This window comes from Styela clava, chromosome 11, assembly GCF_964204865.1.
Source record: "Styela clava chromosome 11, kaStyClav1.hap1.2, whole genome shotgun sequence".
Lineage (NCBI taxonomy): Eukaryota > Metazoa > Chordata > Ascidiacea > Stolidobranchia > Styelidae > Styela > Styela clava.
The window spans coordinates 8,715,735-8,728,662 of NC_135260.1; the positions used below are offsets into that span (position 1 = coordinate 8,715,735).

General features: G+C 33.6%; 1 protein-coding gene across 1 annotated transcript; it reads left to right on the forward strand.

Annotated features, from left to right (window-relative positions):
• Window positions 1-2,945: 2,945 nt before the first annotated feature.
• On the forward strand, window positions 2,946-11,634 carry LOC120347146 (polynucleotide 5'-hydroxyl-kinase NOL9-like). Its single transcript, XM_039417018.2, has 11 exons — window positions 2,946-4,209; window positions 4,858-5,001; window positions 5,871-6,096; window positions 6,711-6,879; window positions 7,907-8,083; window positions 8,479-8,642; window positions 9,241-9,377; window positions 9,956-10,128; window positions 10,299-10,400; window positions 10,774-11,149; window positions 11,528-11,634. Exons 1-11 carry the CDS (start codon window positions 3,823-3,825, stop codon window positions 11,627-11,629), a joined length of 2,157 nt encoding a protein of 718 aa, XP_039272952.2. The 5' UTR covers window positions 2,946-3,822; the 3' UTR covers window positions 11,630-11,634.
• The last annotated feature ends 1,294 nt before the right edge of the window (window positions 11,635-12,928 follow it).

Below are 12,928 nucleotides of genomic sequence, written 5' to 3' on the forward strand. Positions count from 1 at the left end.
ACGATATTATTTTGAAATTCCAAAAAAAATCCACAAGAGGGCGTAAAATGATTTTTTCGGTATTTCCTACTTTACGCAACTCCTTCCAAGTTTAATGGACGTACAGTATGTATGTATACCAAAAGAAAATGATGTTTGATAAGTTATCTAGTAAATTTAGTTGAAATACCAAACGGTTTTTAAAAATGTTACGTCTGCATTGTTTATAACATTTTGAATACACACTATGTTTGGTATCATATATGACCAAGTCAAAACGTGCTGCTACTGTTCTGACATAATGAAATCAAATCTATAAGGTATCTGCTTTACTCCGAATGTGTCGTAGTGCTGCCTTTATTGGCGGTTTTTGAGAAATCGCCCTTTCAAATACGATAATTTTTCGAAATTCCGAAAAGACTCCACTAGAGGGCAAATCATTTTTTGGCATCTTAAAATTTGCACACTAATTTCTAGTTTAATGAACGTACAGTTTTGATGTATGACCAAGAGAGAAAAGTGTTTGATGAAATTTAGTTGAAATACTTAACCGTTTTTAAATATGTTACATATACATAGTTGATAAAATTGAAAATGATATGCTATGTTTAGTATTAAATATGGCCAGATCAAAACGTGCTGCTACTGTTCTGGTTTGGTGAAATCGAATCTTTAACGTATCTGCTATTCTCCAAAAGTGTCGTATTGCTGCCTTTATTGGCCATTGTCCGAGAAATCGTCACTCCAAAAACGGCATGCTTGGGAAATTGAAAAATTATATATAGGTTGTAAGACATTTTTCACTTTTTCATACAATTTGCATCTTATTCCAAGTTTAATTAACACACAGTATCGATGTTTGAAAAAGTAAGAAAACGGAATATTACGATATTAGGTGAGTTTATTTGAAATACCAAACCTTTTCAAAATATGTGAACATCTACGCTATTCAAATATTTGAGATATACGCTATGTTTGGTATTATAAATGGCCAAGTCAAAACGTGCTGCTACTGTCATGGTATAGTGAAGTCGAATCTAAAAGGTATTTGCTTTTTTCCGAATGTGTCGTAGTGCTGCCTTTATTGGCGGTTTTCGAGAAATCGCCCTTTCAAAAACGATTATTTTTCGGAATTCAGAAAAGAACCCATTATAGAGAGCGTAAAATGTTTTTTTTTTTTTTTTAAACTTTCCCAATTAATTCTTAGTTTAATAAACGTACAGTATTCATTTGTGACAAAGAGAAAAATATATTTGATCAATTTTCCAGCAGCTTCAGTTGAAATACAAATCCCTATTAAATTTGTTACGTCGACAATGTTTATAAAACTGAGAATACACGCTATTTTGGTATTATATGTAGCCGAGTCAAAACATGCTGCCACTGTTTTGTTATAGTGAAATCAAATCTATAGGGTATATACTTTTTCCGAATGTGTCGTAGTGCTGCCTTTATTGGCGGTTTTCGAGAAATTCCCCTTCCAAAATCGATAATTTTTCGAAATTTTGAAAAGAATCCACGAGAGGGCGTAAAATATTTTTTTGGTATTTTATACTTTTCTTCTGCAACTCATTCTAAGTTTAATAGACGTACAGTATTAATGTGTGACAAAGAGAAAAATATATATTTTATCAATTGTTCAGCAAATTTAGTTGACATACAATTCCTTTTTAAATTTGTTTCGTCCACATTGTTCATAAAATTGAAGAGTATACGCTATGTTTGGTATTATATATGGCAAAGTCAAAACGTTCTGCTACCGTTCTGACATAATAAAATTGAATCTATAAGGTATGTGCTTTTCTCTGAATGTGTCGTGATGCTGCCTTTATTGGCGGTTTTTGAGAAATCACTAATCCAAAAACGATAATTTTCGAAATTCTCAAACTAATTCAAGGGGGTGCGCAAAATTTTTATTATTACTTTATACTTTCTGAAACTTATTCTAACTTTAATAGACGTACAGTATTGATGTGCGACAAAGAGAAAAAGATATTTGATCAATTATCCTGCAACTTTAGTTGAAATACAAACCCTTTTTTAATATGTTACGTACCTTTGTTTTAAAAATCGAGGAATATACGCTATTTTTGGTATTATATATGGCCAAGTCAAAACGTGCTGCTACTGTTCTGGCATAATAAAATCGAATCTATAATGTATGTGCTTTTATCCGAATATGTCGTAGTGCTGCCTTTATTGGCGGTTTTCGAAAAATCGCCTTTTTAAAAACGATAATTTTTTGTAATCCAGGACAGAATCCACTAGGAGTCGCAAATGATTTTTTGCTGTTTTATACTTCCCGCAACGTATTCCAAGTTTAAAAGATGTACAGTATTAATGTGTGACAAAAAGAAAATGATATTTTATCCATTATCTAGCAAATTTAGTTGAAATACAAAATCAATTTTAAATTTGTTACGTCCATGCCGTTATTAAAATTTAGATTACACGATATGTTTGGTAATATATATGGTCAAGCCAAAACGTACTGCTACTGTTCTGTTATAGAAAAATTGAATTTATATGGTATCTGCTTTTTTCCAAATGTGTCGTGGTGCTGCCTTTATTGGCGGTTTTCAAGGAATCGAGGTTCCGAAAAGGATAATTTTTCGAAACTTTGTATTTGCGGAATACCTGAAAATTCATTTTTCGCTTAGTTAGTCTTTTTTTGAACACTATTTTCTTGTTAAATTTAATGTATTCATTCAGGTTAAAGATTTTTCATCTATTTTCGTGACAATATTATATTTTGATCAGCATTTTCAATTTTCTTATTTACCTATAAGTGAACACTATATGTGCGTGGAACCTATATTCAATGTGTAAAAATATTCTGGCTGAAAGTGCTGCTAGCTTCACAGTGGTAAGCAGGAAATAAAAAGAAAGCTAGCTAAACCATCGGTTGCCCAGGGACTTCCCCAGGTTTGCCACGGTCACATGTTACTCAATCTCCAATCAGATTCCGAGGAATTACGTTGGTGACGGCTGCTTTTTTCTTGCTGCATGGTGAGAGGTGTAAACACCAATGTATATTGCGCAATACATGTCTAACGTTTTTGATGTTACTTTTCACAATTGTGTCCCAATGGGATTGTTTAGGACTTAAGTGAAGTCCAATTCTGTAATATGTGAACTATACTAATCTAACAAATAATGAAGTGTACTGTAGACACACCATTGACATTACTTACACACTTGTGAAATTGTCATTCAGTCTTTATTTCACTTTCTATTTGCTGATATTCAGTATATATATACAGAATATTGATTGCCATTCATTGTGTCAATTGGTAATGCTGTGAAATTTTAAAAAGACCATTATTGTGAAAAAGTGTGATGAGAAGAGTTACTGCATATAACATTGGGTAAATCAAGAGTTATCCCGAAAATCTAAAATTGATACTGTATTTTAATTTTTCTTTGCAATGTTTTGTCATGATTGAATCAAGTTACTTCATCAATACTCATTTTGTTCACCTGTTATGATATTGACATAAATACATACGCATAAATCTGATACTGGAATCAGACTTGTATTGGCCATTGGCCCATTCTACGTTTGTATGACGTCAACCTGAGAACAAATATTGTGCTGAATAGCACAATAAATAGATTTTTTTCTGACTAGTTGTGCTTCATTGATCGCTAGTAATAATAGTATTGAGTGAGACCATATCAGAATCATATAAATAGCGTGTTTGTCATATTCATACTTTGTCATATAATACTAACTACTAACAATCAACACGTCAATGTACTGATTTATGACATCTTTCCTTATAATATTTAAATTTAGCCGTTAATAAAGAGATATAAGCAATATTGACTGTAAATATTAAAATGAAGAAAAAAGCCGCTAAAACAAGTCATTCAGACATTTCAAAAACAAGTGGTGTAACAAAAACTACAAAGTCAAAAAAGAAAAATGGGGTTTCATCTGCTCAAAAACATTTACATATATCAGCATTTGCAACTTATGTGAATGAAGCAAAATTGATTGGTGAAAATGTTGAACAAATTCATGATGAAAAAGAAGAAAACACTTTGGAAATTTCTAAAACTATACCATCACTTCCACAAACACAAACAGAAATGCCATCGCCCTCAGTTGAAATTCTCCAGGATCCCGATGATGATTCAACTGATACAGACAATTATCAATCCAATTTTGAATACCAAGCAGTCTCTAGTCTTCAGGAAGATGAAGATTGCCGCCCAGATACAGAAGTGAGTATTCAATATCGAAATTTGGTTATATGCCATACTGAAAATGAATTCATTTAGATGAATATACAAATAAGATGAATCCTAATCCATCTTTTTCTCGACCATATATAAATCTTTTTGATCAGTCTGATAGTGGCAGTATATGTTTGTAATACTCCCTAAATTAATGGGATAAATAATATTACATATTGTCTTTAGAGTATATATTATGACTTTATTACTCAGTTTTTTTGTATCATTAACGGCTGTTTTCTTTACCATTTATTATGTACAGGTGATTTTTCTGGATCAAAATTTAAAACAAGCGAATTTTATTATTTTAATTAAAGTGGTTGTGAACTACTGAACTAAGTATTATAACATCTCCAGATTGTTTTAGTTTTATAATATGTTTGAATTTGCACTGCTGTACATTGCAGTGTTTTCTATTCTTTAATAGTTACATGTTTCCCAAAAAAGGGAGTATATTTTACAAACACCAAGTTTAACTATTTATAACTACTGGTTAAATTAATTTCTTATAACATAATATATTAATGATTTATAATTATTTTTAAATGGAATTTTATCGTAAAAATTTATCAACTTTATAATGAATCATTATTAGAACAAGAATCATTTCATTACTGATGTACTTTTTATTTTTAGTTGGTTGGAGATTCTTTGTCCGATAATAGCGTGAAAAGCAGTCCGAAACCTCAAGAAACACAAAACTTTGATTGGAAGTTCGAAATATTACCAATTTCCTCAAAGAGATCTTGTGTTCTACTCGGAATCACCAAAGAGTGCAAGGTTAGAAAAATTATTTTAATTCTGGATGTTTAAATCGGCCATGTTTCTGTCTTTTCTTCTGTTCTGTAGGTTATTTGTTTGAGGTTCTCTATTTTTTGTGCTAAGCAATTCAAACACACTTACCATGCACCTCTGATGGGTCTCTTGTAGTTTTGTACCTCAAGTACTTCTAGTGGTCGTAGCATAACAATTTTTGCACATGTCAATCCTAACCCCCACCTGACTTCCCCCTCCAAAAATGTTTTTACCTTGATGTCACAATCACGTCATAGAGCTTGCCAAAGTATACCTACGATCGCCCGAAATGGCATCTGCGTCGAAGATAGAGAACGCACTAATGGCACCGATCTCTCTCTCATATCGGGATCGTTGCGATGAGAAAACAAAAGAAATAGCTTGCTCGATTTCGGGTGGTGGTCTACGCGTCTTGGATGACAGTTGATATAGATTGAAGAGGCTTATTACGTCACTTTGACGTCATAGTGACATAATTTTTGGATGACGCAGTCAGGTGTGGGTAAGGATTGACATATGCAAAAATTGTTATGCTACGCCCACTAGCAGTACTTGAGGTACAAAACTATACTAGATCCCCTCTGATTACCCTGCCAGTTCGGAGGTCTTGTGGGAATATTCGCTGTCACAGGATGCCATGTAACTACTGGTTGGGTACAGTTTCCTCTGTCATCAAGTGCATATATTTGATACGAATACTTTTTCAACTATTCAATACCCAACATCAACTGGTAAACAGATAAGAGGCCATGGTTCGCCATATGATCTTTTTCCAGGATAAATTTGAAAATTCAATCCTTCCTTAAATAAATATAATCGTTTCTCACCATTATTAATATAATTTTTTTCTGCAGGATATCAAGATATTTGGTTGTGGATCTGTCCAAGTTATCAAGGGTTGCATTAGCATTCTTGGCTTTTGTCTAAATCCCCAGAGCGAAAAAATTAAATATTTTGCCCCAGTGAGTCATAGCGCACTGCTGTTGGAGCCAATTCCAAGTTGCATTAAAACAGAATCTAATTTGATTGAGAATATAAGAAAAGCAGGATTGAATGAACAACACACTGAAGCTGCTAAAGGTATATATATATATATATACATTTTAAATATAAAATACCCAAGTCTAAATTCAAAAAAAAATATGGTATAATCTCTTGCGCATGTTTCAGGCTTTCATTTGAGGCTGTGGTGTCAGAGTTAGGCAACATTTTATGTTACATTGGGGTCATATTTTCGTAACTCCCCAAAATCGGGATTCGGATTTGATTGATTATCAGAGTCAAAATTATAGTCAACCTTAAAAGACATCAAGTTACCTAAACATTCTCAACAGACAATTAGAAGCCTTGCATACACTGATGTTTTAGAAGAAATCCCTCCTATCAGGAGTAGAAGTCAAGAGTCATTTTTTTTCAACACAGAGCTTCTTCAAATGGCCAGGATTTTGAACTCTTAAATTCTTAGGGTCACTTAAAAATTTACTGCCATTTAACCAGCTTTATGAACTACGTATATCATTGTTCTTTACCATGAGTATGATGCGTTGGGTTGAATTAGATTTGAATCTGTTATCTATTACTAATCTTACTATATTGTAATGAAAAATGACACATATTGTGAAGGTTTCTGAACATAAATATATTCACTGAATATGCTGATTAAATAATTAATTTGTGTTGAATAACATATTCAGATATGGTACAAAGGTTCGATATTGTCTTGATGTTAACAAAGCTTCGCAACGATACAAAGTTATCAAAGCATACTCTTCCCGGATTCCAAGATATCTACAAAATCCGATCTACTAATGGTGAAATTGTGGATGAACTGTGTTCTGGAACTTATATTGTGAAAACAGAGAAGTATGCCAATTAGCGAAAATTATTAATTTCTTGAGAGCTATTACTAACTATTCACAATTGTATGGTTTTTCTATTCCATATGGCAATAATTATCTATTACATTTTCTAATTTTTTGAAATGCATAATTTTTTTATTTTGTTCAATTCTGGTTAGTTAGATATTTTTATCTGTAGCCCTACTTAAGACCATCTATACCTAAATACATGATGCATAATACTCTGCCATGCAAAAATTAATAAGATATAAGCAAAGGAACAATTCTCTAATACTGGGCTCTTCAAACTGGTACTGACCTCCCGGTGGGTTGTGGCCAGAAGGGGCTTGCGGTGCCCATTAATGTCAGAACTAGCCATGCTAGCTTACTCTCTTCCTTTTGCCTCATTAAATGTGCATGAAATTTCGTCACTATCTTATGTTGAAACAAAATATCGCTCAAATTTGAAAGATTTGGAAACACGAGACCCACCATTAATGAAATAGGTTGAAGATTCAATCTTTTGTGCAAGAATATACCAACACATCAGTTTCATCAAAATTAGGCCGTTTGAAGAACATTGCGCTTATATATCAACACAATGTTTGCATGACTAACATTGCCACCTTAATAATGTCAACTAAATCACATCCAAAATATAGAAAAAATTTATCGAATTCCATATGAATGTGTGCCCTTAAACTATAAAAAACAGCAAAATTTGATGTGAAATATCAGGCTACGTGGAACTCAGAGAAAATTTGAAAGATATAGAATAGCCTTCAAGCAATTTCTTCATCTCCAATGAAAATTTAAAATTGATTGGTCCAGTAATTTCAAAGAAAAGCAGTTTTACTACATCGATTTATGGCCATTGAATGGATGGGAGAGTAATCCTGTTGTGACCTCATAATTACGGTATTCATATTGCCATTAATTATAAATTTGAAACTATGGATAGTGACAGCAGAGTTCTTTACGGCTATCTTCCCTATTTTTCCTGTACAAAGCTTTATTTATTTTTTTCTCATTATAAAATATTTCTATCTTAGATACTTTGAATGCTTCCCATGTTATGAAAATCCGTGCAGTGAGATCCTATCAAATATAGAGTTATGGACAACTAATGGGAACCTTCGAACTCCCGTCATTTTGACTGCAGGAGGAAAAAGCACTGGAAAATCAACTTTCAATCGATATCTTGTTAATAAACTATTGCAAAGTCCTTGGTAACTACTATGTTTCCATCTGTATCTACTATTACATATAGTGATGCTAGTGTAAATAGTATTGCTTTGTTTAATAAATAATAAAAATATGAAGTGTAATATAATAAATATCATAAGGAGTAATAGGGAATTCTTCTAAAATGAAATCAGTTACTACCTTCTTAGTGAATATCTCTCGGAACCAAGTACCAATTAAATTCTCTCAAATGTCTGCTGGTTTTTCTTTACCGTCAGATAATCATTATGTCATAGATATTGGAAAATCAAATGTAACTCTACTAGGATTTCTTGCCCATACATGCCAAATTTATTTGGAAGTCAAGTTGAATATATTTAATCAGTCATTTGGTGGGTCTGGAATTGTTGATTAATTTTTAATATCCATGTTATCTTAGGTGTTCAAAAATTTGTTTCTTGGAGTGCGATATAGGACAACCTGAGTTTACACCACCGGGATTTGTATCTGTCACTGAAGTATCATCACCAATTTTGGGACCACCATTCACTCATATCAAGTCGCCATTGTATTCAGTTTACTATGGTGACATTAATGCAGCAGGTCTGTAGATATTTGATATTGTATCCTCAATAATTGACTGTGACTTATTCCAGCACCCAACTGATCCTGGTTTCGCTATGTTTCGTAATTACTCACAATAATAAAATTGGAAGGAAATTAACAACAATTTACACATGGTTCTAAAATGTTATGTGCTTCATGATTTGATTTAATGCCCTGACTTCTGGCAGTGAATAAATCATACTTTGTATTTGGAAAATAATTGTATTTGTGATTCTGATTAATTGCTCTGGTTTAATCACTGAATCTGATGGGGTATAATTTGGGGTATCGAGAAATAATTCCTGGACTTTTCACCAGGATGGTATATGTCCCTCCATCTGAAATCATTAAATGGTTAGCTTTACACATGTCTCCTCTAATAATCTTGAGTGAGTTGAATCCTACGGTATATGATCACAGTGAGAAGATATCTGGTCTGCTCGCCACCACGAGCTAATACAAGTCTTGAATGATTAACCGGTTAGTTATCTGCATTATTTCATATTTGCCAAACTACTATTAGTATCAACTTTTCTATATCCAAAGACATTCGGATGTGAATCTTTTTTGATATCGAATTGCATCCTCCATACAGGTGAACCAGATCGCTACATTGAAAGTATACGAGAAGTATTTTCCAAAGTTCAGCACTCAGGAATTCCTGTTGTTGTAAATACAATGGGGTGGAATAGAGGGATGGGATTGAACTTGTTACTCGATACCCTTCATATTGTGAGTACCAAATATATATAAAGTTGTATTGCTGGGTTATTGTAGACTTTGGGAGATTTATTTGCCCATAATCGGATTTCCGACAATAGGTAGCATTATGCATTTCTAGACTGATAGAGTATTTGTAAAATGTTGATATCCATTGTTTTATCACATCTATCCGGAGATATTGACGTGGAACTCAAGAATATGATACAAATCATTCATACTAAATGCTATCTGAAAGTTCCATTTAGTAGTACTAAACATGGAATGGGACTTTTCAGAACCTGACTTGTTTATATTTTGAGAGTCAATGTTTTGGACTAAATTACCATAATTGTCCCATGTTATATTCCATAGTATCATGCCATATTTGTAGTGGTTTGAACAATTCAATTTTGTCTTTTAGATTCTGTTGTACTTTTATTTCAAGCTCACATTACCATAATACCACATTTATTAGGAACCATTTACTAAAGTTTAATTGTTCCGAATAATGTTGGGGAAAAAAATTCCATCAGTCACTGCTGAGAATTGTTATTGTATTGTAGTAAATTAGTCATAGATAAATCTATTTCATAATTTTATTCACTTAGGTTAAACCTACTCATCTACTTCAAATCATGTCACTAAGAGAATCAAAAAACTTTCCTATATTATCGAAGCAGTATGTTGATAAATCGGAAGGTTGGATCATGGCTGGAAGAACTGGAGAAATTCCTGATTATACACATTTATTGATGGATATTGACATACCAACTCCTGAAATGTAAGATATTCTATGAATCTGTGATTTTAGTCAACTATGCGACACGAATATCAGCTACATAACTCATGTCAGAGTATTTGTTCAATTCATGTTCATTTCGACTAGAAGTAAACATCATTTTTAGATATGTTTAATAAATAGTGTTAACAATAAACCTTCACTTTTTTCAGAATCTTTTACAAGCCATCCGATTTAAGAAATCTAAGACTATTATCATATCTCAATGAAATGCAAAAAATCTGTTTGAAGAGAGATGGTTTATCAGAATCTAGGTGATTGTTATTGTTTAATAAATTGCTAAATTATAAAGTTTCTAGAGAACCCCATCTTGATCCTTCGTGAACTGTTGTGTTACAGACAAAAGCATTTTGTGGGTAAAACCGTTACTAGAAATTATTTTCCCAATATTACAATTACCGGGTATGTGTAACATCTCACACCTACAGAAGGTGAAATTCACATCTACAAATTTGCTCAAGGGAGAAAATGCTACTTGGGTAGATGGAGCAAGACCCTAGGTGATCCAATTGTGAAAATTCGATTGTGCATTGTGAAACTATATTATTTTGAATTGCGTTTTTTTTAGTTCAGTGACATTGCGATACAATGGCTGTATGAGAAATATATAACAATTTCATTTTACAGGTTGAGTTTTAGCAAACTGTCCCGCATTCAACCTTTTGCTGTGAAGTTATCTGACGTGCTTCTGTGTATCACTCATGAAACTGGTATATTGAAAACCCACGCATTTGCACTTATCAATGCCGGCATTGTAGGATTGTGTGTAGTTGATAAAGCATATTTTGAAACACACAAATATGATGAATATCTCACTGCACCACCTGTGTGCAAATGTATTGGACTTGGGATAATTCGAGGAGTTGATCCAGCAAATAAAAATCTTTATGTTATAAGTCATCTTCATGAAACACTTTTGAAGGATGTAAATTGCTTAACATTGGGCGTTTTGAGCATTCCAGAATGTCTATACCAGGAGTATGGTAAAAAGTTGCAATCTGAGGTAAGTTCTCTATTATTTCTCGAAAGTAACCTAGAGCAAGATATACTGATTTACATTTGCTACATTTATTTGGCATTTTTGACTCTGAATTCTGAGAAGCCATCAAATTCCACAGTTTATTGAGTTGGTAAAGTCTAGTTTGTATATTTAACATAACTGATAAGGTATCAAGTTAAACAAATTATATGTCTGGATTTGTAGAAATTATAAGTCTGGATTTGTAGTCAAGAATCAAATGTTTTTGCACATGTGTTTCAATCATAATTTCACCTGTATGTATATCACGATTTGATTGCTATGCAATTCTGTGGAAGATGGATAAATCAGTGGCAAAATCGTGTTCAATGTTAGGAAATATTATGCATTTCTCTTTTTCAGAGAGACGATTTACCACCTTATGTTTCTGAGGATTTCCCATTTCAAGTAACAGGATCAAGCAAGTTTAGAGTTTGTCGAAATTTCATAAATAAAACTCCTTGAAATTCTTTGCTTTTTATATGTCAGTTGTATCGATACATAGTGCCACCTGTGAAGCTGCTGAGGAACTTTTGTGTTACAGACAAATGTAGATAGATGACTCCTGTTAGGTGATGAATTTTATTTCGATTTCATGTTTAGTTTGCACTTTCGGCTACAGATGTACTACATTAATGGTCAGTTCTGTGAAGATCGAACATAGTATCCAGAAAATAAAATTCTGGTACAGTATCTTGCCACAAATTTGCATTGTCTCTCCCCGTCATTGACTGCGTCACATTGTAAATTCTGCCTCTGCCCCCCGAGATTAGCTATAGCACTGGAAAACAGCGATGAGTTTAGTGTTCCCATATGCATGTCGTGTGATATATAAACCTAAGCGAATAAGTAAAGCGAAACAAATCTATGAACGGATGAAAAGAGCCCGGAAAAACATTGTTGAACGCCGACTTTGATTTAGTTACAGCTTCTGAAGGCGTACCGTATTCTAATGTTCGTAGATAAACGCTAGCGGTATTATCGCCTGCGGCATTATCGAGAACTCGTATGTAGAAACGTTAAAACCCACCCGATTGCATTGCGATTTGTGGATCTAGCTTTCAGCTGCCAAAGATAGTGTACAAATTCAGTGGTAAATAAAGTTCGGCAAATAAATAAATTATGAAATATACCAGAGATTGGATCTTAAATTTTTTTTCGCTGGCCAAAAATGAAGACTGGCCAACGTTAGCAGACGCAATTCAATCCGGCTGACGTGGCGACAAGAACATACCGTGAGGTGTTCCCATTGGTGAAATTATGTTGAAAATTAGTTGAACGTTCTGGGGAATCCTATGGATATAAACGTTGCTTGTTGTAGGAAATTTGACGGAATGTAAAGTAATTTTTTTACCAATCTTATATTGCAACAATGACAATGTTGATATAGGTTAACAGGTTTCGTGGTTAGGTCCGAATGGCAGTCTGGTAAGACTCTGGCACCGCCACCTGCGGGGTGCTAATCGCTCCTGGACAACGATATCTGCGTTCAGGCGCTATTAGCTTCGCAATCTGGAAACCTTTCCAGCTAACGCCGGAACTTAGTCTGTCAGTTTCGACATGGTACGGTACCAGTGTCGGAGTGTTGTGTTATCTATACCGGAGGTGTGCAATTTTTTTCGTCAGTGGGCCATATACCGGTAACCAACTTCAGGCATCTCTCTGGGCCGCACAAAAAAATTTGTTTTTCCATGTACACAACTAATTAAAGTATCGTAATGAAGGCAGCGGGAAAAACGGGGAAAGATAAAACACAGCACAAGA